The 27,665-nt window shown below is 34.4% G+C and overlaps 1 protein-coding gene across 2 annotated transcripts in view; it reads left to right on the top strand.

The window, feature by feature from the left end:
- Positions 1–653: 653 nt before the first annotated feature.
- LOC111512326 (alpha-tocopherol transfer protein-like) overlaps positions 654–27,665 on the top strand; it is a 47,919-nt gene continuing 20,907 nt past the window's right edge. Inside the window, exons 1-3 of one of the 2 annotated variants that reach the window (XM_074183683.1) lie at positions 707–778; positions 6,033–6,159; positions 16,627–16,793. In XM_074183683.1, the coding sequence (XP_074039784.1) occupies positions 6,137–6,159; positions 16,627–16,793 (190 nt within the window). In that variant the 5' untranslated portion in view covers positions 707–778; positions 6,033–6,136. Of the gene's footprint in view, positions 779–6,032; positions 6,160–16,626; positions 16,794–27,665 lie in introns of both variants that reach the window. The other variant, XM_074183682.1, reaches the window with a different exon arrangement.

Genomic DNA, 27,665 nt, shown 5'->3' with positions numbered 1-27,665 from the left:
ATTTTGTATTTTTCTCTCAAGTCGAACTAAAAATTCAAATCTACGAATTTGAAATAGTAGGTGACGACAAATACCAACCGCTTTTTTCTGAAATGTCATTAATAACTAACCTAGAAATATAAGAATGTCACCAGAAGAAGCATTTGTTTATAAATTAAGTTTTTTATAATAGAAATGTTGATTATTGAAGTGGAAAGTTTCAAAGAAGGAGGAATAAGGTATAAAGGTGACCTAGTGAATAAATGCTTGTGTTTTTAAATAGTTTATTTTGTGAAAAAAATAGGCTGAAAAGTTGCCCTTTTCTGAACTTTGAAGGGCCGTAACTTCGTAAATAAGGGAGAGCGCCGCTTTTTTCTTTCGGATTCGTAATCTACGCATCAAAATACGTAAGTACAGTCAAACATTTTTTCAAAATCGTCGGGTGCCCTCAAAACGAAAATTTATCAAAATATATTTTAACAGATTCAACAGACAGATGAAGAAGAAATTAAATCTCACGAAAAGAGAAAAGAAAATTAGAATTATCAATAAAAGTGTATCATAATGAAGAGGTCATTTCTAAATGATTTTTTTGATACAATGCCATTAAAATCATTGAAACACATTTCCATTTGATTGGGTGTGTAGGTAAATCAAAATAAACCTTGACTTCTTGGTATGATTATTAACAAACTGGTTTCTTCGGTTTCATTCAACGTAGAGGAGTGGTTCCGTCTATTCGTTAGTGATTTCGCGAAACACATGTGTAACGGCTTATGAATCAGTGTATTCTTCTTTTGTGAGTATTTGCTTGAATCTTGCAGTAGATATTCATGAAACAGTTGTTATCATTCTCATTATTTCATATATGTTGATGATTGATTTCGAAACTCTTTTCTCAAATGAGAACAAAACAACTGTTTTATCATTTTCTAGTTGTTAGCAAAACGCACGTGGAATTTATTGAAAATATATGTTTATTTTGTAAATATGTAAATTTCATAATGTAATGTGATATTGTACTGTACTTCGAACAGCGATATAGTCTAGGATCCCGCTGCAGAATCACTACGTCCATAGCGTAGTTAACCAAACTCAGATTTTTACATACATTTGTGAATAGGCCGCAAATATTTTTAATTGAAAAAAGTGAGTCTGCTTTGAACCACACGACTGGAGTAATACTTCTTCAGCTCCATATATATGAATGTATGTACTTACAATGGCTCTATCGGGGAAACCAAATAAAGTAAAAGAGATCTGATAAAAATTTCATAATAATTGAGTAGATATGAAATTTAAAAAAAAAATGGAACTAACGGAGAATTATCTTCAAAATCGGTTTTTCATTGTCAAGCATAACTGAAAAATTTCAGATAAATTTCCAGCTAGGTCAGGTGTACCACAAGGATTGAAACTAGGTCCACTTTTGTTTATAATTTTCATCAATGGTTTACCGTCAGCTCTGAAATATATAGATTGTCTTCTTTTTGCTGATGATTTTAAACTTTTCAAATCAGTCCAAACAGCCCGAGACTGCACATATCAGCAAAAGGATAGTAATAACATTTCAGATTGGAGTTTGAAGATGAAATGTAGGTTTCATTGTATTGTCGCAACTCAGTACTCGCTTTGCTCATCACGAGAAGATTTTTTGCTGTTTGAATCAACCGTCTTCCATCCAAATAATGAAAGAACTCATTTAAAACTGAGTGGACTATTTATTATGATGGAAACGAAAAAATTAAGCTGAGGGTAGTTGATGAAATAGTTAAGAAAGATACAAGAATCACCAAAAAACTTACATTATACTGTTATCCCGCAGGAACGATGAAAAAAAACAGGTGCTGCATTCTTAAAGTGCTCTGGAACCATTTCTAAGAGTGATCAATGAATACTGAAAGAATTTCTCAATAATTTCTGTTGATCTTGACCTCTCTCAATATTTATAAATATTCATATGCTGAGGTTGCAACTTTCCTCTGGTCACCTCACTAAGTACGCATCCGTTCAACTTCGCGTATTTGGAGATTGTTTTATATTCAATATTGATAAAAATAAACGTCTTTATCACTACAACCACATAAAAAAATTACAATATTAAGTTCTAACTACATATATAAAGTTATAGTAGAAGGCGAAGTTCAATTTTCGCAGCTATGCAAATAACTGCTAAATTGTTCTTCCACTCAACCTAATTTCCATATTCTTTAATCGTATTAATTTTTATGTCTATGAACTTGGAATATTAGAATATGCTTTGTGAATACTGAGTGTTTTTGTTTAAGGATATTGAAGTTGGGGTTGAAACGTCTTTCAGTTCATGTATTCGCTTGAATAAATTTAAATCATTTCATGACGATTTTCCATCCTTCCAAGGGTTTCGTAGAGAGATTGACCCGGCTCTTACTCCAGGAAATATTTCATTAGCTTGTTTTTTTTAAATAAAAATATTGGCGGCCACTTTTTGACTGGCAACCTGTCATAAATGTATTTTTCTATTCGTATGTGGAAATTTGAGTTTGATTCACTACGCTATGAACGTAGTGATTTTGCGACAGAATCCTGTACTAACAGAAGTATTTTTCGGTTCTTCTACAATATTATCTTTTTCTGTGGTGAACCTTGGCCAAAAATTATCGTTTATTTGCCAGGGACTAGTCATTTTGCGGACGCAGAATCGAATGAAGTGTTTTCCTGTCATCTAATACTCCAGTGCACTTTAGCATAATCGAAAATTATTATTTGAGAAATTAAAACTCAACAATACAGATATAAAAAGTTTTAAGTGATAAAAACTCATCCTCGTGGACTGACCGTTAGTCGGCGTGCCAAACCATGATCTGTAACATCCGTACCTCGTCAATAACAACTAAAACGCCCGGGTTAATGTGTGGTGGCAGTTGTCAACATGATTACCATGGAAATTGTGTTGGACTAACTAAGCAGATGCTTGATAACTTTCGTTTACCAGGCGCGGTATCCTGTCCTGACTGCCGATCCTCAGCTTACACTGGCAACTCGTCTATAGTAAATCCAGATGAAGAAGAATCGGAGGAATCAGGAGCAGAAAATCCTTCACTCACGTTGAAAACGCTTCAGAACATACAATCCGAGATGCAAGATATAAAGAAACAACATAAAGAGGTCGTGATAATTGTTCAGTTCTGCAGTGATCACATTTCGGATTTTGAAGCAATTATTGAACAGATGAATATAAGAATGGACAGTATGAAAAAATTACTAAGGAACACGCCTGTTCGAAAAAAGAGGTCCAGGCATTGAGTGGCCGGGTAGAAGCCTTAAAGCAACAAGCCTGTTCTAAAAAGTTGTGAATTCAAGGCGTTCCAGAAAAAAACCCGCGAAAATTCACTAATCATTGTTAGAAGTATTGGAAAAGTTATCCAGTGTTCAGTTACTCACTCAGACATCGACCATATTTTCAGAGCAATTGAAGCAATTGAACGAAACTTGGTAATGAAAAGTTTTTGAGGTGTCGAATTCGAACCTGATGTTCTTATTGCTCTTACTCGTAGGGGGCGCCACCTACATACTTCTAGCACATTTTTCAGTAAAAAAAAACGATTCCTCTGTCATATCTACGTAAATAAGCTACCCTTGTTACTAGTCGCTGTAAGCAACCGTTTTCTAAGTATTTGGACTTGAAAACTTCAAGTCTATTATTTGATAATCGATGCATGTTGAAGTTATTACGAATATTTTGCATTTTTCACAAGAATGCTTTGGAAATATATTTGTGGTTTGTGAGTAGTTTTGGTAATTACATATTTTATGACAGTTAGACGTTTTGTTGAAGTTTCCGTAAGCAGAAGTAGAAAACACTTATTTCGAAAAAATGGATTATTTAAACAATAATGCTCATTTAGCCGATATGCATTTCGTTTATGGCCTTGCGGATGGCAATGCGCGCGAAGCAAGACGTATTCACCAGGAGCGATTTCCTAATCGAGTACTGCCTTCAGCTCCAACATTTGCTAGTCTCCACCGTCGTTTGGCAGAAACAGGTAGCTTTAAGAGGGCAGCTGATATTATTGGAAGACCGCGAGCAGTCCGAACTTCAGAATTGGAATGAGCTGTTTTGAACGCTCTCGAGGAGAATCCAGAAACAAGCACAAGAGTAATTGCTGAAGCTGTCAATTCTACTCAGTCCACAGTTTGGAGAATTATCCACGATCAACAGTTTTATTCATACCATATTCAAATGGTACAAGCTCTTTTGCCACGAGACTTTCCCCAACGCATTACTATGTGTCAATGGAAAGGCATTATCAGTATCAATTTTCTGTAAATGTATGGGCGGCAATAATTGATAATTACTTGATAGGTCCTTTTTTTCTTCCGCTCCGACTGAATGGCGCAACTTACAGACACTTTTTAGAAAATGAATTGCCGGGACTACTTCAGAATGTACCATTAGAAATTCGTATCCTCATGTGGTTTATGCATGATGGGGCTCCGGCCCATTTTAGCGTTGTAGCCAGGAAATTCCTTAACACAGCCTATCCAAATCGATGGATCGGTAGGGATACAGAAGAACCTAACCAGGCGTAGGCACCAAGGTCCCCAGATCTAAACCCGATAGATTTTTATTTTTGGGGACAGTCACTAGTTTATAAGACTCCAGTAGTGAACGAGGAATATCTAAGAAACCGAATAGCATAAGCCTGTGAAACAATAAGAAACACATCAATAATTTTTGAGCGGGTACAAAATTCAATGACTAGACGACTGACTGCCTGTATCTTTGCTGAAGGTGGACACTTTCAACAATTTATTTGAATACAATTTAGTTTCGTTTATTTTAGTTTATTTTACATATTGAAAATTTCCTGAAATAAAATGTTGACATTTCTTGCAAATGTTATTAAAACAAATACTGATTATGCACCCTTGATACAAAAATAACTATTTCTCTTGAGGATGTCATAAAGGAACTTACCCAACAGTAATGACCTCTTCAAACGAGTAAAACGTCAAATTAATTTCCAAAGCATTCTTGTTAAAAAAGCAAAATATTCGTAATAACTTCAACATGCATCGATTATCAAATAATAGACTTGAAGTTTTCAAGTCCAAATACTTAGAAAACGGTTGCTTACAACGACTAGTAACAAGGGTAGCTTATTTACGTAGATATGACAGAGGAATCGTTTTTTTTTACTGAAAAATGTGCTAGAAGTACGCCCAAAAAAGTTATGAATCTTTAAAAAAGAAAAAGACGTGTAGGTGGCGCCCCCTACGAGTAAGAGCAATAAGAATATCAGGCTCGAATTCGACACCTAAAAAACCTCCTATTACCAAGTTTCGTTTAATTAGGTTCAGTATTTCAAAAGTTATTTAAAAAAAAACGAAAATAAAAATAAAACTTCAACATCCTTCATCTTGGAAACGAATCGATTCCGGACATTTATTTATTTGGACAATTCATATTAGAATATTGTGAGGAATCACCTCTTGAAGTTTGTCAAAGTATTTTTGAAACACCCTGTATATCAAACAAAACCTATCTTACAAATAGCACACAAAAAAAAGAAGAAGACATTTTAGCAGCCATTGAAACAAAACGAGCAAAGCTTCGCTCGTCCGGTAACTCAGTCCCGGACTGAAGATAGGTAACATCTCCAACCAGCTGTTTATTAACGAGCATTTGAGAATCCACATCAAAATACTGTTGGTAGAATGCAAAGACGCGGCAAAAAAATTTAACTTCAAGTATGTCTGGGTACGAGAAGGACATATTCTTGTCAGAAAAGATGATACTAGCAGAGCTACGAGGGTTTATGATAAAGACGATATAAGCAAAATAAAGTAGTCTCTCCATTAATCAAATGATATCTACTATTTACTTTTATTTTCTTGATGGACTAATCCGTTTTCTACCAGAACGTACGTGGCTTGAAATCAAAATTATCTATTCCTTTCAAAAGTTCATTGAATCTCGAATATGCCATGATATGTCTAACAGAAACTTGGTTGAATAGTTCTTTCAACTCCTCCGAAGTATTATGTGATACATACAACGTTTTTCGAAGGGATAGGGAAGACACTATGATGCATACTGCTTGTGACGGCGGCGGCGTGCTGATAGGAGTGAAAAGCAGCTCATCTTGTGTAGTAAGGCAGGAATGGATGACCCATGAGGAAGACCTATGGATCACGGTAAATCGTACAAAAGCTAATACTAGATAATTGAACCTGTGCAGTGTTTATATTCCTCCAGGTCCTAACTTCTCCAAATCACTAACTATTTTCTGCGCTAAGCTTGTTGACATTGTCAATAATAACGCCAATAACACCTTCGTTATTTGTGGGAATTTTAATCCTACGAATATCACATGGCATCACGATAACGTGAACAAAAATTTTATCTCTTTGAACTTCACTAATGTGAATTCTAACCTTTTCATTGATTCAATATGCTATTGTGGTCTCTCTCAATTCAGTTCCTATGTAAATTCGTTCAATAATACTCCAGATTCAATCCTAAATAATAATTTTTTAATTAATAACCTCATTTTCTTCCTTACGCCACTTGTCCCTTAGCATGAGAGACATAACACAATAGAATTCGATACAAAATTATTTCATTTACCTGCTTCATTCAGCCCTATATGTCAAGAAAAGCCTTTTTATGATTTTAACAAAGCTGAATTTGTCTCAATCCGCAGGAAACTTGGTGCATTTGATTGGGATAGCGATTTTTTTACCTTAAACACTGAGGACAGTGTTTCTAAAATATACTCTATCATAGATATAATCATAAATATGGTAAACATAAATCTGAATTTCCCCATTAGTTTAGTGCACATACTAGAAAGACCATCAGGCCAAAAGAAAGATGTCATAAAAAATGGAAATTGTATCGTAATAATCTTGACTACTTAACATTTAAACTTTTGAGAGGCAGGTCAAAATTTCTGATTGACTCCGCCTAAAACACCTATATAAACCAAATAGAAACAGAGTAACTTCCGATCCCAAACAAATCTGTCAGTTTGTAAAGTCGAAAAAGGGCGTAGACCGTATACCCACTTACTTTTCAAAACAATGCGCCCAAGAAATGTCTCATATCCTATTCATTTCATTCAATAAGTCTATCAGAGAAGGCTCTTCCCCAAAAATATGAAAAACTGCACTTGTAGTTCCCATCTTCAAAAGTGGTAATAAGTTATTGTATGAAAACTATCGCCCCATATTGAAACTGCTTGATTTCCAAACTTTTCGAATCAATCATTTGTGACTATATATACTTTGATGTTGGGTCCTCAATCAAAAATGAACAGCATGGATTTGTGAAACATCGCTCGATTGAAACATATTTATTTATTTTTACTGAATATCTCTTGAAGAGCATGGATAAAGGCTACCAGGTTGATGCCATCTATACCGATTTCAGCAAGGCATTCGACACGATAGATTATGCAACTTCAGTCGACAAGCTGGAGGAAATCGTTATACACGGTGATCTGCTAAGATGGTTTCAGTCGAATATTACAATAGGTCTCAGGTAGTCACTCTATATCTCTAGTTGTTTCTCCTACTGCGATTTTTCAATGTATGCTGACGACGAACATACTGTGACATGTTCCAACGATTCACTTCTCATTCAGGACGATATCAATAATCTTGTGAAACTCTGCAAAAAAAATTCATCATTCCTCAATTTGAAAAAATGCCCTTCTATTACATTCACAAGAAAAAAAAATATTCACCACCACCAATATCACATAAACAAACAGCAACTGAATAAAACATCTGAAGTCTAGGACTCAGAAGTATTGTATGATTCTAAGCTATCATTTAACTCGCATATTAACTAAATTGCAAAAAAATAGTGTAAAAAAACTAAAAAACTTGCTTTTATAGCATATGCAACTGAAAAGTAAAAAATAAATATAGTTTTGAAAAACTAAAAAAAACACGCTTTTAAACAACATCGAACTAAAAAGTTGAAAATACTTTTTTTCAAAATCAGCCTAAAACAATAACGAACGAAATATATTGTGAAAATAGCGACGGGCGCTTGATATACAGAAAATAAGGCACAAAGTGCCCACGCTTTTTTCACAATAATACTAGTAGTTTTTGTTCGTTATTGTTCCAAGCTTATTTGAAAAAATATTTTTAACTTTTCAGTTCAATGTTCTTCAAAAGCGTGTTATTTACTTTTTCAAAACTTCAAGTTAGATTTTTTAAACTTTATTTATTTTTCACTTTTTAGTCCGATTTATTGTCGAAAATAATTTTTTTTTCTAGTCACTAGTGTTATAAATCTTTAACAGACGGCGCACGAATGTAAAATTTTTACCAAACAACATAATGAAGTTTGAGGTCTTAAATTCTATAGTAATACTGAGATGTAGTAAGTCTCCAACAGAGGGCGGAGAGTTGTAAAATTTGTTTCGAAGTAAAGAGAGAATTTGCAGTAATAATTTCAGAAAACAATTCGGTCTTGATGCTTTGATTTGAAGTTTCATTCAAAATATCAATGGACTAAAAATATTTTTTCAGTAAATAATTGTATTTTTCAAATCAATCTTTTGATTTGATATGTATGCACCTTGATTCTAACTTTTCGATTTTTTGAAATATAAATATCGAATATAAATCGAATCAGATTTCAAAATGTATCTTTCATTTTGTTCAAAACTTTTTTCTGTACTAAATTACGGGTAATTGAAAATATTTAAATATCTAAATATTTCATCTGTAGTTCAGAATTTCGCTAAAACTTATAATTCTTGAAATATATTTCTTATTTTGATTTTGTTTTGAACAACCTATCAAGCAGGTTACGTACAGCGCCATCTGCCCGCGAATAGATCGAGAAATATCGAGGAGGTTACATACAGCGCCATTTGCTCGCGAATAGGTCAAGCAATAATTGATAATTACAAACAGCGCCATCTGCCCGCGAATAGATCAAGAAATATCAAGGAGCGCCATCGTCGCCATCTGCCCGCGAATAAAACAAGCAATAATGCCGATAATTCTGTCAATGCAAATCCCGAGCTTGAGAATTACCAGCACATGAACATGAACATGAACAAAAAAACATACATACATACATACATACATATATACATACAGGTAAAGCGAGTAAAAAAGTCAACAAAGCTCTCGGATTCCTGATCAGGACTTGTCACGACTAATACTAACAATTTACTTGGCTTATGTAAATAGCCAGCTCAGTTCTGCTTCAGTTTTTTGAAACCCCCTGTATATCTTGGAAGACTTGAATCTATACAAAGCAAATTCGTCACCTTCGTCAATAAAAAATTCTTCAATAGTCTCAAAGATCCATTACAAATTAAAATACAACTCTATCTGTTTGAGATTGTGAGATGAGATTCCTAACATGATCTGATATCTTTGGCGGATAGACGCCAAATAGCTGATATCAAGTTCCTATATAAAATAATAGATAATGGTTTGGATAGCAGTTCTATATTGAACCAACTTCTGATAAATGTACCTCTGTATAATACCAAAGGAATATAATCCTCTCATTTCAAGTAGATCAAAGTAAGTCATCGCTTCATCGATTTTAGCGGAAGCTGACAGTTAGGCGGAAGTTGGTCGTATTCCACTTGATTAGAAGTTTCCATATTTTGGGTATCTCTACGCTAGCTTGGCTAAATGCGTTGTTAGACAACATATATGCGGCTTCTTTGAATTAACTCCCAAACCACTGTTCATCCACAAGTTCATCCACAACATCCACTGGTTTAGGAGAAAATTCAAAGAAGCTGCATATGTGTTATCCAACAACGCATTTAGCCAAGCTAGCGTAGAGATACGCAACATATGGAAACCTTCAATCAAGCGGAATACGACCAACTCCCGCCAAACGATCAGCTTCCGCTAAAACCGATGAAGCGATGAAAAGGAAGAGGGTAAATGCACTCGAACGACCTATAAATAGTCAGATCTCTGAGGAATGAGCCCAGTTATCACATGGAGACGATTGTGGATACCAACAATCGAAACGTCGTGAAGTAACTTGATTTGAAATATTTCAATTTTTAATTTTCATGTCTTGCTAATAATTTTCATCTCGTGTTAATAGTTCATTTTTTAATTTTTTTCTATTGTTGCTTGTATTTTATTTCACTGTGATTTCAGGTTTTTTGTTCAATATAATTGTTATTTTTCTGCTAACCTTTAAATTTTTTTTATTTTTTACAAATTCTTTCAAGGATTTCAAATCAATTCTATATCATATTAGACACTGAAATGACTTAACGAACTGGTTTCTTCGGTTTCATTCATAGTAAAGAAGTGGTGTCATTCATTCGTTAGTGATTCATCAAGTCAATAATAGTGAAATAGTAGAATTACATAAAAATCAATATGTGTCATCACTAAATCTCTTCAGTGTAATTGTGAAGTCATTATCAATTCATTCAAGAAAGAAGAATGATTTTGTTTCATTAAATTATGAGAAAACTGTTTCCGAAAATATAATTGAAACGTTTTATGACCTTCATTTCAGTAATTTGCAAACAGCCGCATCCTCATGAAGGTTATTTGTAGCGGAATATATATTCATAAGCAGTGACTATATTGATTACAAAATTTTATTGCTAGCACTAAAATATTTGCTCAAGGTTTTCTGAGTTTTCTTCGATATTTTGCATACTTCTCTTTCTAATTGAAAAACTGAACACTGCACTATGATATGTTGTCCTGTTAGTGACACTTCACAAATGTAGCACTGTGGTTGATCTGCTAGAGATGTCAAGTAATCGTGGTGTGTCCTTATCGAAGTCGAATGATAATGACTTGTTCCCTTCTTTTCAGTGCTCCATAGTTCCATGGTCCGACTTTGGGTTTCCATTCTCTCAGTTTGAATTGAGTACTCTGCCATTCAATGTTCCACTTAGGTTAGGTTAGGTCCCAAATGAGTGGGTCTATTCGACTCTCCACCGCAACCCGCAAGGGTTTATTGTGGCTCACACTTATTTACACTCGGCCAAATAAAACCAGCATCTTAACGAAGCCGATTAGTTTGTATGGTGAGTGGTTTTTCAGGTCAGATGGTAAGAGTACGGTTCTGCCGAACTCTAAAGAACTGATTCGGTACCCAGCGGGGTAGGCACAAAGTATATGCTCTCTTAACAATTGAACATCAATTGTTCACTATCTGATTTCAGAAATATTTATCGATTTGGTAAGAAATCTCAAAATAAAATTCGGCCCGTAGCTATTGAAACTTTGAATTATGAAATGAAGTTGGATATTATAGTCAAATCGAAATAACATAGAGAGAATTTGCGAACTCGTAACATACAAATTGCTTTGGATCTTATTTCTGAGAATTATAATGCTAATAAATTTCTATTTAAATACTCAAGACAAGTCAAAGTCTATGATTCAACATCTAAAGTCGATTTGAAAAGAAGAGTACTCACTACGAATAGAATAGAATATACATATCGAGTGGTCCAACGAAAAGTATGCACCTTGCTTTTCTCCTTTTTTTGTAATTTATCGCGAAAATGCTCGGACGGTTCAATTTTGCTTTTGAGGCGGACACATTTTAGATGTATTTTTCTAACTGTGCCTTCAACCCCCTAGCGAGGGTGAGTAACAACCCTAAAATTTTAAATGGAAAGTGGGGTCGAGTGCTACACCATTTGAAACGGCATGAAATTCGCTTTCAAATGATACCTAATTTATTGTATTTACTTGAATAGTTATAGAAAAAGCAAGAACATTTACTCGATATTTTTGGTGTTAATGAAAATGCGGAAAAAACGGCATTTTTATAACTACTACATTCCTCAATTTCTCTCGTGCGTTTTTTGGTTCAAATAACAACAGCGGATAAGTGTACAATAATAATTTAGGCAAACGTTCATTGATTCAGTTCGGTTGCTTTTAAAATTATTTCAACTCTACTGTAAAAATGGTTTATTCCATTCCTGAACGAGTTGAAATTGTTAAACTTTATTATCAACATAATAGTTGTGCAGACTCACTGCTCGCCTCTTTAATAACAGTCATCCCGGGAAAAATGTGAATGATTCGTACGTTGCCAAGTTAGTCCAAAAGTTTGTCGATACCGGATCTGTCAACTTGCTGCAGCCTCAGGTGTCTCCCGTTCGTCCATAATACGGACCTATAAATTCCATCCGTACAAAATTAAATTAGTACAGGAACTCAATGAAGATGATCCTGATAGAAGGCTGCAATTTTGTGAACAACTGAGCCAGCTACTAATTGATGACCCGCACCTATCATTCAACACGTGCTTTTCCGATGAGAGTACTTTTTTTAACGGAGCTGTGAATAGGCATAATTGGTGTTACTGGGATGACAGTAACCCACACTTTTTCCGGAAGGTCCATACCCAGTACCCTCAAAAAATCAATGTCTGGTGTGGCATATTATTCGGTAGTCATATCGTAGGGCCACTTTTTATTCCTGAACATGCTTGAAGATACAATTGATCCGCTCATAACAGAAATAATTGAAAATGACCAAAATCATAATGATGATCGGCTTCATTTCCAACAAGATGGAGCACCTTCTCACTATGTTGCTCCGGTAAGAGAGTTTTTAGATGACCGGTTTCCTGGACTGTGGATTGGAAGGAGAGGCCCCATCGAATGGCCTGTCAGGTCACCTGAAAAATAAATGTTTTGCTACGCAGCCCGAGTCCATAGAAGATCTTCGCCAACGAATTACAGCAGAGTGCAGAAGTATAACACCTGATATGCTACAGAATGTTAGGAATAGATTTGAAAAAATCTGTATCATTGTATGGAAGCAAATGGGTCACATTTTCAGCACTTCCTGAAGTAGGATTCTACTAAGTCAATTACACATTTCAAAGTACAGGGTTGTAGTTGTTTTTCTTCATAATACCTACATGTTTGAGTGGAATGCAACAAATTAGGTATCATTGGAAAGATAATTTTTTGCCCTTTCAAATGATATATCACTCGACCACACTTTCCATTTAAAATTTTAGGGTTGTTACTCTCCCTCGCTAGGGGGTTGAAGGCACAGGTAGAAAAATACATCTGAAATGTGTCCCCCTCGAAAGCAAAATTGACCTGTCCAAGCATTTTTGCGTTAAGTTACGAAAAAAGAAGAAAAGCAAGGTGCATACTTTTCGTTGGACCACTCTGTATGAAGAATTGCAACGTACTGCGTAAGACGGAAAAATTATTACACTTTTTATCTCTTATTCGGATTCTGAGTCAGTCAACGAGTAAAATGAAAAGAGAAAAGTCCAGTCTTCTCCTGGGACTTCGGATCACCCCCGGAAAATAACCACTCGGTCATTATCCCAACGTCTAAAATATTAGAATTCAATCATTTCATCGAAATAGTGTGGGTAGATATATATGATATTGTACTTCCATTTATGAATTCACTGAGTTTTTGTTTCAATTAGGTGATATTTTTTAATCAAAATGAAATTTGGTCACATGAATTTACGTTCAATATACACTGGATTTGATGTTCTCCAGAATACGTTAAATAATAATAATTTTGATATTCTGGCAGTATCTGAAAAATGGCTGAGACCTTATTGTGATGTGTCTATGTCCCAAATACCTTCTCACAAATTTATTCATGTAGCTAGAGATACTAGAGGTGGGGGGTGGGACTTTTCCTTAAGAAATCATTTCGTTTTGAAATCTTGATTAGCAAAATACATGATAATATTGAACAATTGTGGGTCGAAATTAAATACAACTTATCTGTTTATATTATTGGTGTTATATTATAGTTCTCCAAACACGAATATTTCTGAATCCATAAATGACCTTGAAGAGAGCCTTACCATAGTCGCGCCGCATTCTGACAATATAATTTGCATGGGAGACTTTAATATTAACGGTTTAGACATTACAGACAGAAATCACATCCATCTCACAGACAACTCAGATACTTACGAATTGAAACAAATTATAAATTCGCCAACAAGAGTAACACAATCATCATGTCCTCTGTTGGACTACATTATGGTTCACGTTAATTTCAAATTGTCTGATTGTGGCACAATTGACTTACATCATGTTTCAGATCATTTTCTAGTTTATTGTTATCATTGTAAAACACAACCTTGTCACGCAAACTTTCCGAAATTTTAAAAATTTCAACTATGCTCATTTCACAAATGAGTTAGAATCAATCTGCTGGGATCCCTTGTATCTTTCAGAAAACACTGATGGAAAAATCAGTTATTTTTGTTTTCAAATCCACACGTTGTTCAATAATCATGCACCATATGTCACAAGAATTTTTACCAAACCTTATACACCATGGATTACAGACAATGTGGAGTTTATGATGAAAATAAGAGATAAAGCCAGATATAAATTCCAAAAAACCGGTGAAGCTGAAGATTGGAGTTAATTCAAAACTCTTAGAAACTTTAGTAAATCTTCTATTGAGCAAAAAAAGAAGCTTATCTAGAATACATCGCTTCTAATAATATAATAATAACTCTAAAGATCTATGGTTTAAACTTAAAAAACTCGATATTCACAATGAAAAACCTATATTGAATCTTCCCTCCCGTGTTAGGAATCACACGTTAAACGGTAAGACCTCATTAATACTTGGCTCGCACATGTTTCGACTTCTGAGTATTGTCGTTCGTAGGGGTGCGACAGCTGGTTAACGGAAAAACAGATATTATTTTTAAGTTTATGTGATCCTAACAACATGAATGATTTTTTATTGCTTCGCAACAGCGGTGTAATAAGGTTGACCCAAATCTGGAACAATTTCACAGTCATAATGTGAATGATTTCATCACATAATATCTTGAATGAAATGAAAATGAATTGTTAACCTTTATGTCACAAAGTAGATCAAAAGGAATAGATGATCTCGATAATTTTCTCTCAAATATCTGTTGTCCACCTATAGTGTCCGTTATTCTACATATTATAATCCTTTGTTTGGGGAAGAAAGTTCTTCCAAGTATGTGGAAGCAGTCTATCGTGGTACCAATACCCAAAATTAAAGATCCCAAGGAATTGAAAAAAATTTTTGGAAAAGGCTATTGCTCAACGGTTGAGAAACCACCTTCACAACAACAATGTACTTCCAATTATGCAATCTGGTTTCAGACCAAACTATAGCTGTGCTACAGCTTTATTGAACATATTAGATGATATCGTCGCAGCATCGGATAAAGACGAAATCACTGTCCTACTATCGATCGACTTTAGCAAAGCTTCTGATACATTAAATCATCAACTACTTCGATCTATATCACATTATGATGGACTTTCTCAAGCACTTTGAAATTTTTCGATTCATATCTTTCCCAAAGACAACAAATTGTTAGAGTGGAGAACCACATGTCAGATTTCAAGAATACTTCTTCAGGTGTCCCACAAGGTTCAATCCTTGGACCTATCCTCTACATAATTTACACCTTCCATTTGACAACCTGTTTGAAAAAACTCAAATATCATATGTATGCCGATGATATACAGTTTTATTATTCTTTCACTCCTGACTCTGTGCAGCAAAGCGAAAATATCATTAATGAGGATTTGAATCAATTCGTTAATGTATCGAAGAAACATGTCCTGTAAGTTAATAATTCCAAATGCCCTGTGATTGTATTTGGAAGGAAAATCACAAGGTTAAAACTTAGCGATCTGATCATAAAAACTGATGAGACTGTTTCACCGGTTGTAAATCAGGTTGAAAATCAATACTTCAACATTGATTCAAAGAGCATTTGGGAATATGAAAGTATTATAGCCTCATAGGCTATAATAAGCCTAAAAACCAAATTACTCATTTGTGTGTCGAAGTGTTGAAATAACGGTGGATTAGGGTGGATAAAAATTAGAATCTAAAAATTTCAAAATAAAATGAGAGAAGAAAATTGAAAAATAAATAATGATGTAGATGATGTAATGAAAACTAAAAAATTATTCGGAAGGTCCTAGGTAGCAGTCATCACACCACTCTACGCCATCACAGCAATCCACGGTTTGGATCAGATAAAAAAATAATGAAATCGTTGGGCGTAGTATTTCCATATTTACCCAAGTTACGCTACGTTCAACAATTATATTATTTTTTCATCTGATCAATATCCTAAATTGCTGAGGAGAGTGGTGTGATGACTGCTACCTAGGACTTTCCAAATTATTGTTCAGTTCCTAGTACATCATCTTCTTAATTTTTTTTTCAATAAAACCATTTAACATATAATTTTTCTTTAATTTTTCATTTCAACCAAATTTGTATCTCTCAAGGTTTCCTACTTCCCCATGCTGGCTCTCCCCATTTTTGGGAACAATATTATTGATTTTTCTTTCCTGAAATTGTATCGGTTATCTCCTGATTTTTTCTGCATAGTGTGTATATTTCCCTCGATACAAAATAGCACATTTTGTCATATACATAGAAATGATTGAAACAATCAGAATTGTTATTTGAAATTTGCATATTTCTACTATCCATATAGGTCTGAATTTGAAATGATTTCCCTTTCCATAATTTGAATGTGTATGTTTAAGAACAATATAAAATTCATTCATCACTGACGCCTTGGAAAAAGCCAAATTGATATCTTTTCGATATCACTATCTTCCATATATGCATGAAAAAATTACCAATTTCTCTTTTTTACAGAAGTTACAGTCCCGTAATGAATAATAAACAGGAGTACTACGAAAACATATCCGATGTTAAAAAAAAAGCACTTGCAAGTAATGATAAAACAGAAGAAGACCTGGAAAATGATATCAAAATCATCAGAGAATGGATCAAGCAACAACCGCACCTTCCGGAAATAGCAAGTAATAACAAAACTGTTCTGTTTTTGATCACTAATATAAAGGGTAAAACTGGAAGCTCTGGCGTGGAATTATTTCAAAAACAAGGGCTTCTTCCAATCACCAGAACTCAATACTCTTGACTCGCATTTTACCAACCAGGTTGGTGACTTCAGGTGGTGAAGACGCCAGTTTTCTTCATCTTTCTGAGTTCTGGTGTTTGGAGAAAATGCTTATTTTTTAAATTTTCAATATTACCTTACATTATGGAAAAATATCTTGTTCAAATTGAATTACCCTGAGCCCTGAGAAAATGAAAGATCAATTAAAATTATCTGTAATATTCATTCACTTTTTTTGAGAGAATGAATCCAGCAAACAAATAAATATACACTAATAAGATCGCTCGAATCCACGAATTGAACATAAAAATGGACAACAATATTTGTAACTGATAATAAAGTTATATCTAAATATGATTCTGAATTGAATTCAACGAGTTGTATATTCGAATGGTTTTCCAATGCTCATGAACCATAACAGAATGAATCAATTATGCATTCATGCCACCCACTAAAAATAAGAAATTCAACGTTACTGGTATATTAGCCATATTGTCATGCAGTCAGCCAGCGCCTTCTGTAGTGTATGCGACAATGTGCTCTTTCTAATGTCAATGGTTCCCAAACATGACTTCGTATTTTTGTTAAAATAATTTCGAAATGAATCTTGAGCCTAGTTTTGTTAAAGCTGACTCCGACAAATTACCAAGAGTCGATTTTGAAATGATCCATGAATTTTATTTGAAAAATTTGCAATACTTTGACACCGAAATGAAGAATGAAAAATTGAAATGGTAGGTGGTATATTCAATAGGACTTTTTTATTTATATGACATTCATTTCAGACTTTGTCTTTTATCGAAGTATGTAAAGTTTTGATGTGATTTTCATTTCAGCTCGGCCAAGGAACAGTATGGTGACAATGCTGTGAGCTATGTTCAACTGAAAAGAAAAGCAGAAATATGTACAGTGAAATGTAGAATCACTCCAGAACATGTCAATCCAAAAATAACCTGAAAAAATATTTTTCGAAATGTTAACTAATGACACGGACTGCGCACAAAAATAGGCACCCGTCGAGACCTACCTTTCACAAGAAAACGTTCTTTAATCAGATAATTGTAACAGTTGTATTCACACCGAGTTGACAACAATAACAACAAAAATGACGTCTGTCAAATTGGATCATCAGATCTGTGATTGGATAATAAAAATTAATACAGTTGGCAACTCCGCTCTAGACACGATCAATTTCATTGGTCAACAGACACGCAACCAATTTGAATTGTTGCTTTTCGAATTGTTCTTTTTTCTGCAAATATAAAGAGATCTTGGGACCGATTAGGCTTGATGAGTATAATATACCCCTAACTCGCATGAAACGAGCCCATCATTTCTACCCAAAACCCTCTTCAACCGAATATTTTTTTTTGTTCAAGCACATCGATAACTTTATTTAGAACCGGTGAATCCTTCGTCAATCAGGACCAGGCAAAAACGGCCTTCGTCGGACAAACCCCACGCACGAAATTTTTATGCTGACGGAATTAATTGACCTGTGTTACGTCCAATTATTCCGATTAGACTGAATAAATATTCACTGAGATATTGAAGTTCCAAGTATATTCATATGGGCAAAACGGATAAAACCTTTGAAGCAACCTAATGAAATGGTGAAACATCAAGAGTGAAAATGAAATCCTGAAATGTGTTCAGAAACTCTATATTAGTATTGAATTTGGCAATGAGGCATTCCCTTTTGTCTAATCTGATGTGAAAATTTTTGATTCACAAGGAAATGAATCATCACCTATTGATTCGAAGTTTTAGAGATCGCTGTGGAAAGATGTTTGATACAAATTTATGTTAAATACTATTTCAATCTTTCATTTGCTGGTGGCTCCTTGTGAGGATAGCATTCAGCAAAAGTTAAAAACGTTGAAACTGAAATACGTTTGCATTTCTTATAGATTGGAATCAAGTTCAAACAAACTTCAATCTGAATAATCTTCAATAATCAATTTGAACCATATTTTCACTATATTCACTATCTCTCCTCCTTTTTTCATATCACTTCTCAGGTCAATGCATTTTTTTTAATTACTAAATATCTGTCATGAGGTTTTTTTGGTAATTGGTTATTCAACATTCTCATAAATTCTGAATAAATCATTTTGAGTGAAATGAAAAAGTAGATCATCTAACTACCTTTATGATGTAACAGTGACCTCAGAGTCAAGGCATCACATTCGATTGAAGTCTGCTTGAAATCACACCTTTCCAGTGAAACCAATTATTTACTAAACACTTGATAATAACCGTATCTGCTGAAACAACATGGAAAACCACTCAACATAATGACTCTCACACTGTAATGTTAATATTGCATCTATACAGTGCATTTCTTTAATGTCCCAACTTTTATTTTTTGAACGGGTCAACGCAAAAAATTGAAATTTGCGATGATGAATTTTTTCTAGATATTGGATATGTGTTTCCCGGAAAACGTGAAGGTTGGTGTCATTCCAATAACGGCAATTTTGTTTGTGAACATTGCCGTTAAAAAAAATGTATATTCGTCACTTAAACAAATATTTTGGATAGATAAGATGCCTTGCGATGATTTGTCATGATTTCGCAGAATTCTGTTCTTTGATAAGGGTCATCTTCAGTTAACTGGTGTACCATTTTAATTTTGAATGGATGATACATATCCCTCTTCAAAAGTCTCCACACAGTGAAAGGAGACACCTCACAAACATTCGCGACGAAATAAGTAGACTGTTTAGGATTTACTACCATCTCACCAATTATTTGCACTTGCTGTTCTTCCGGAATGGACGGATGATCTCGGGGCTTTTTGTTATGTACACTACCGGTAGTAGTGAATTTGGATATAAGTTCCCTTAAATATTTTCTTCATTTAGGACGATTTGGAAAACGTTTATTCAAACTCCTTTCGATCTTGTGAAAGTTACGCGTCGCACCGTAAATAAAAATCGCTTCAATTTTTTCGTCCAATGGACGAGAATTGACCAATATAGAGATTGTTGACGTGTTAGCTTTCTGCTAGAAAAACCGACAACTGAATGAGAATATTCTAACTGAACAATGATGTTCATTGTCGTACTGACATTTTTTGTCATTTTTATGAACAAAAAGAACTTAACAAACCTTATCGGGTTGTTGGAATTGCCATATGGCAGATAAAAAGGAATATATCTAGAAATTATTAAATTTTCTGCCATTTTGTAGAAGGTGACGATATTGACTTCATATCCTAGAATTGTGAAGTATTCGTCAGGAGCTTCAAAATGATGTGTCACAAGACCCCCCTTTCTATTCACTTTTTTCCCCAGATGGCGCCCAGTCGCTATTTCGAAAGTTTCATCTCTCAATTTCACTTCAAAATTAAGTATTCACGCAATAATTTCATTATCCCAGATTTCAAATTTTCAAGTTGACCCTTCCAAAATATAAAAGGGGGGGACACTAAAGAAATGCACTATGTATCAAATATTCATCGATACTACCTCACCATCTGTCTTTTGTTCATACCAATTACCAATAATCAGTTGAATGAATGAATCTCAGAAAATTCTTAGAAAAAATTCCGACTTCAATATATTTTTTCCGGCTCAACTTTCGAACGAGTAAAATATCGAAGTTGAATTGAATGTACGTCACAATCCTCAGGTATTTTGGAGCCCGTAGTTGCTATCGTATGGCGAAACACGTGTCGCGGTTTTGTGAACTTCCAAGTGGAAATCTCACATAATGGTGTTTTTTTTTCAATGCGTTATAAGGGATTTTCATCAAGTACCGATCAGTTCTGTTATGTTTTTCATATGCAAGAAACACCTTTACACACACAATTTAACACAATTTAACAAAAAAGCAACACGTGTTCCGCTAAACAATTGCTCCTTCAGTCATGTCTAACAAAAATCTACATATTCAATGCTTAATACAGGGTGTCAATTTGAAAGCTTCCTACTCTCAATAACTTCTTTTCAGCAAACAATATGAGGAATCGAAAAACCGGTCAATTTTATTGTAAAGGGAGAGACTTTCAAGCACTATTGGTAGCACTCGTAGTTCAACCCCCTATGAGGGGTAGATGTCACCCTAAGAATTTTGAATAGGAAGGGGAGTCAAGTGGCACATCATTTTGATTGGCGTTCAATTCTGGTTCCAATAATATTCTGACGTTTTATTTTTTGATGAGAAGTTTCCGAAAAGTACACACATGTAATTAGAATTTGCCTGTTCTGAGATGCATTATTGTATTGACTCATTTTTGATTTGTTGGTTATTGTTCTTTTACAAAATGAAATTCAATTCGCGAGAAAGACATTTTAAACATAATATCTACTTACGCTTATCTAATGGAAATGTCGAACTCCCCTCTAACATTACGAAAACTAGGAACTGATTGTCATGCTGCTGTGTTCTTCAGTATCAGAAGGTTGCATTTTATGAACGATGGATTCAGAATGACGGATTCAAGGTGCCCCCAAAGAAAGAAATCTAATGGTGTTTAATCCGGTGATTTCGGAGGCCATTCAACTGCTCTCTTTCTGCCAATCTATCTATCCGGAAATCTCTCTTTAAACCACTGTCAAGCAGGTGAAAAAATGATGAGGTATAGCACCGTCCTGCTGAAAATTCAACAGATCCTCCTACGAAAATTTCATTTCCTCCTTCATCCATTTGAGTTTCTAGTTCGTGAGTTATGAGAGGATCGATAGTCTCTTCAAGCATTTCAAGGTACAGATTGCCAGTCAAGTTTTATTCAAGAAATAATGGACCATTAGTGGCATTGTCTATTATCACAGATGCATTGTAGTTCCACTTGAGAGAATCGGCATGTTATTGGCAGCTGCTTTTCAAAATCGATCTATCTCTGAGAATATACTTGTTGAGTTAGATAACTTGATTGGAGCATCCAGCGTGTTCTAACTGTTTCCGAATAACTACGCGATTCTTCACTTTTGACTAAGAAAGTTAGCATCATTGTTTCATCTACAGAAATATTGTATTCATTCGTGCTCCCGTGTTAAAGTGCTCCCAAACAATCCAAGATACACCGGTTATTAGGCAAAGTTAAAGTGCAAATTGGTACCAAAAGATACAGTAAAAATCGCACTTCTTTCTGTTGAAAATCCGAAGCAAAAAATAATAAAAATATATGTGCAAACTGCGTTATTAACCATCAAAGTTCCCTGCATTCTACGAACACTGAAAGAAAAACGGTATGTGGCAAAAACTGGACCGAAGATAAGATAAAGTGTTGGTGTATATAAAATATTTATCCAATCTACCCAGTAGCGGATTCCAATGAAATATTCAAACACGTGAAGTTCATATTTCTCACGAATTATGAACTAAAAATGAATGGGGATGTCATCACAAATACTGAACTTCTAAAACAACTCTTAAACGCCATAAAGAAGGAAAGCAACGACATCAAGAAAGAATTGAAAAAAGAAATCAAATTTGAGAACACCAAATTGATAGGAAAAATAGAAGCATGTTTTTCTAGCATCAAACGACTAGATAACAAATATAAACAACTTGAATCAAGGTGTATAAATATTGATAGAAAGGCACGAAAAAATAATATAATAATATTTGGTCTGACTATTTCAGAAGGAACTGAATTAACAACAACAGTTCTGGAAAAAATCAAAGAATTGATCGGTATCGAGATCGCATTGAATGAAATCAATAATTTATATCCGATTAAGGCAGGAAATAGGAGTGCCATTAAAGTTGAATTTATTTCTTATCTGAAAAAAACCACAATACTTAAAAACTGTTATAAACTAAAGGGTACAAACATACAATTCGTACAGGACCTGTGCTACGAGGATAGACAAGAAAACAAAATCCTTAGAAAACATCAGAACAGTGCCAGATCAAAGGGCTACTTAGCCAAAATACGCGGCCGTACTCTGGTTGTTAACAACGAAGTCTACTCGGTTGATCAATTGAAACAAATTGAAATACAAGAAGACACAAATGAAACTGACCTAATAACCTATGTCCCCCAAGAAACCAAATCAGCGAGTGTACCATCGACTCCCACGACAAGCCAAACCTTCTTTGAAGATAGTCTTCGTCTCTTTACATTGCAGACACCAAAGTCGCATAGTGAAAATAGCCAACAGAAAGAAATACTTGTCCAATTTGACCGAAATGGAGAAAATGCGAAGAAAACTACTTTGAACAACACAGAAAGGAATCAAACCGCTCTAAACGAATTGGACAAGCCACTGGGACTTGAAAGAAATTCTGAAAAGGTACAACACACAGAGGAACAAAAATTTGTAAATTCTGTGGCCAGGACTAAACCCGAAGAAAAGAAGACGGACGATAAAAAGAAAAAGGAAAGATTACCCTCCACTTCAATTCATAACACCCGCATTATCACACGTCAACAAACCAGCAAGTAATTCTATATGAAAACATTCAAATCGTCTCTATATATGTAAATTGTAAATATGTGAGTATATTAATTTATACATATGTATGTACTCGTGAATATCAGTACTATTATTAGCTATTACTTTATATAGTGTAATTTATGAATAATAATACTCAAAAATGAATCAGTATCTCCGAGACTTTCAAGTTGAAACGATAGAAACTCAAATTATTGAGAATATTTCACAACTCACGAAACTGACAAATACGAACTTAGACATTAAAATACTACACACTAATATAAGAAGCGTAAATAAAAACTAAGATCAAATAAAAATTTTGCTTGAGGAATCTAAACATATCTTCGACGTGGTGGTTTTGTCTGAGACTTGGCAAGTTAGAGATCCAGATCTATATAACATCAATGGATATAATCTCATTTACAATGGCGGTACTATAAATCATTGAAAGTCTATCAGAATACCTGGAACATTGTGAAGAAAGAAATATAAGTACACATATTCTTGGAGACATAAATATCAACATAATGGAAAACGATGACATCACAAATAGTTATTTAGATGTCCTAAATACTCAGGGATTTATATCCTACATCAACAGAATAACTAGATTCACCTCTGGCACTTGTATTGATCACTGCTTCGTGAAAAATACTTCAAATAGTTTACTCAAATTCAATCCATTCATCCTTGAAACTGATATTACAGACCACTATTCGATCATATTACAAATTATCACACCTGAAACAAAAAGTGAACCACCTCAATATCCAAAATTTCAAAAATTCATAGACAATCAAAAACTAAAACATAACATAGCTGGTGAGAACTGGTTAGAAGTCTACTCAACAGGTGATATTGAAGCTGCTACTGAAATATTAATTGAAAAAGTGAACAAAATCGTGGAACTGAGTACAAGTACTGTGAAAATCAGACGACGAGATACCAAAAGGAACCCATGGGTTACTGATGGTATACTTAAGTCGATACATAAAAAAACCGAATTGTATAAAACAATGAAGGCGAATCCAACTGCAGTGAATCAAACAAAATACAATCAATATAAAAACAAACTTCAAAAAGTAATGGATGAATCTAAAATTAACTGTTATAAAATAAAAATTGATGATAATAAAAGAGATTCCTCAAAGTTGTGGAAAACAATAAACGAAATTACTAACAAAAGAAATAAAAAGAAATAAGAGAAATCTGTTTAGAAGATGGTGAAAAAATTAATGATCCCCAACAAATCGCCAATGAATTCGTCGGATATTTCACGAAAGTTGGTCAAAACCTAGCAAATGACATTCTTAAAAGGCCAAATTACAGAAAAAACTATCTGAAAAATAGAAAAATTAAATCATTTTTCCTAGAAGAAACCAATGAATTAGAAATCGAGCGAACTATACAGAACCTAAAAAATAAAAAATGCCCCGGAATCGACAATCTCCGAGCAGAAACTATCAAATTAATAGCTAAAGAACTTGCAAAACCATTAACTTACCTGATAAACTGGTCTTTCAGTAGTGGAATATGTCCAAACCCCTTCAAAATTGCTATTATAACACCAATATTTAAATCTGGAAATAGAACCAAACTGGAGAACTACCGTCCAATATCTGTTATTACAAATTTCGCGAAAATTTATGAGTCTATCCTGAAATCGCGAATCAGCGCATACCTAAATAAAAATAATATTTTATCTAAAAATCAGTACGGTTTTCAACAGGGCAAATCAACTGTAGACGCCATATCATTTCTCACAAACCACATTAGTAAATACGTAGATAAAAATGTACCATCCCTATGTATATTCGTAGATTGGAAAAAAGCTTTTGACACTGTCAGTCACAATCAACTGCTAGAAGTACTGGACAGCATCGGATTCAGAGGTCTACCGTACTCACTATTGTGCAGTTATCTGAATCAAAGAAAATAATGTGTAAAAATTAAAGACGTCAAGAGTGACCTACACACTGTTGAGTACGGCGTACCTCAGGGAACCGTTTTGGGTCCGCTACTTTTTAACATCTACCTGAACGATATGTTCTCACTGAATGTGGAAGGTGATATAATCAGCTTTGCTGACGACACTGCAATTATTTTTCAATCGGAATCCTGGAATTCTCTGAAACAAAAAGCAGAGAAAAATTTCAAAATAATAATTAAATGGTTCGAAAGTAAATTATTGAGTATAAATATATCCAAAACATTTTACATTACCTTCACTTCGTATGCCAAGAATCTACCAGATTTCAAATCACTTTCAATAAAATACGATGACGTAGAACTTTCCGTTTCATCAGTGGATAAATTGAAATACCTTAGTATATATATTGACGCACATCTAAAATGGGATGCACATATTGATTACTTAGTCAAAAAACTACGATTTGTTGCATATAGATTAAAATACGTGAGACCATACCTACAAACAGCCCAGATGCGAATGCTATACTATGCATTGTTCGAAACCCACCTTACATACGAAATAATTGCTTGGGGCGCAGCAAACACAACTTTTCTGAAACACCTAGAACAAACACAAAAATCAGTATTGAAAATTATCCACCTCAAAAAAAGAACTTACCCGACCTACTCATTATATAAAGAAACATCAATTCTAGACATAAGACAACTCTACTTTCTCAAAACTATAATAAGACAACATAATAATAGACATGAATTAAGGATAATAGAACACCAATATGAAACTCGACAAAAAAATAATGCATATGTCCCGAATTCAAGGAAAAACATCCTTCAAAGTTCTTACTCATACCTAGCTCCTCGGTTATATAATCTCGTCCCACATCATATAAAAAATATCAGGAGTGATAATTCATTTAAGAATAAACTCAAAACCTGGGTCTTAGGCTTGCCAAGGCTTCAGATACACCAACACGTTGATATGAAAAATGTTTACTATCATAGTGACATGTATAGAAACTGATTCACATATTCATACAAGAAGATTGATGATATAATAAAATAATATATCTGATAATTTTAAAACGTCTCACCTTTTATTTATTTACTCATACCACTTTATATTTCAAATTTTAAATTGTATTCATTAGTATTCAAATTTCTGCAGACCCCACGCACAGGTATATCCTTCTGTGGGAATTCTATATTTATTTGGAAATTGACTCGTACAATTTGTATCATTGAACAATGTATCTTTGCCAATAAATATTATTATTATTATTATTATTTGACCCTGTAAATTCAGGGGGTCGTTGATGCCTAATTTTACAATAACCTCACACTTCAACTAGCCATTAGGGTTGCACAGATTGGTTGCCTTTTATACTTCGGGATTAGAGAACAAAAACAAATATTAATCATCGGAAATCACTTAATTGATTTTCAAAATATTCCCCATGAAGATCTATACACTTTTGCATGCGTTTGAACCAATTGTCAAAGCACTTTTACCACTCTGAATGAGGTATCCCCAAAACATGTATTCTGAATGCAGCAACCGCTTCTTCAGGTGTCAAAAAACGTTGACCTCTCAGTTTGTTTTTTACGTGCGGAAATAAAAAGAAGTCATTCGGTGCCAAGTCAGGACTATACGGCGGATAACTTATGAAATCGATGTTTCAGGTGCTCAAAAATGCAGTTGTTTGAGCCGATGTGTGAGAGCTCGCATTGTCGTGGTGAAGAGTGATCCGTCTTTGGTGGTTGGTTTTCCTGATTCCGTGGAAGACAACTGGCATACGAATGGTTGTGTATCACTCACTCAGAATTGACTGTTCTGCGTTGTGCTGGTGGTACGGTTGCGACATTTCCAGTTTTTCCAAAAAAATAGGCGACCATTTGCTTGGAAGTGCTTGAAAGTCATGACGCAAAATTGTTGTGATGCAAGTTGTGGTCTACGCAAGGACAAGTTCATCTGAGCGGCGCGAAATGGCTGCCTCGGATTATCCGAAACACTCTTACAGACAGCGGCGATATTTCCGGCAGATCTTGCGTTTCGTCGACGTACGGGTGTTGGTCGATCATTCACTGAAACAGTGTACTCAAATTCATGCACCAGATTGCAAAAAGTCCTCTCGGTGGGAGCATTATGGCGACCGTAAAATTTAAGAAGCGCGGGGTACGTTGCTCAAACAGAACACCCATTTTAATAAAGAAAAATCCTGCACGTGTTCTTGAATGGTTTATCCGTCTATGTTGATTTGACAAAACAGACTGGATAAATAACAGATGTAGCTTGCACCAGGTTTTTCGAAATTTTTGTCGATTTTTTTCAGTTTCAGATGTTGAAGTTCTCATCATTACTTTTCTAATATATTTCATCTGAAATTTCTACAATTCCATAATGACCTATTTATTTGAATAACAAGATATGCTCACATCACATTGAAAATAGTTTT

The sequence above is a fragment of the Leptinotarsa decemlineata genome, unplaced genomic scaffold (assembly GCF_025532065.1).
Source record: "Leptinotarsa decemlineata unplaced genomic scaffold, Ldec_3_MD MMD2_tig00026340_RagTag_RagTag, whole genome shotgun sequence".
Lineage (NCBI taxonomy): Eukaryota > Metazoa > Arthropoda > Insecta > Coleoptera > Chrysomelidae > Leptinotarsa > Leptinotarsa decemlineata.
Note: the sequence above shows the minus strand (reverse complement) of the source record. Positions and strands in the feature narration are given on the sequence as shown.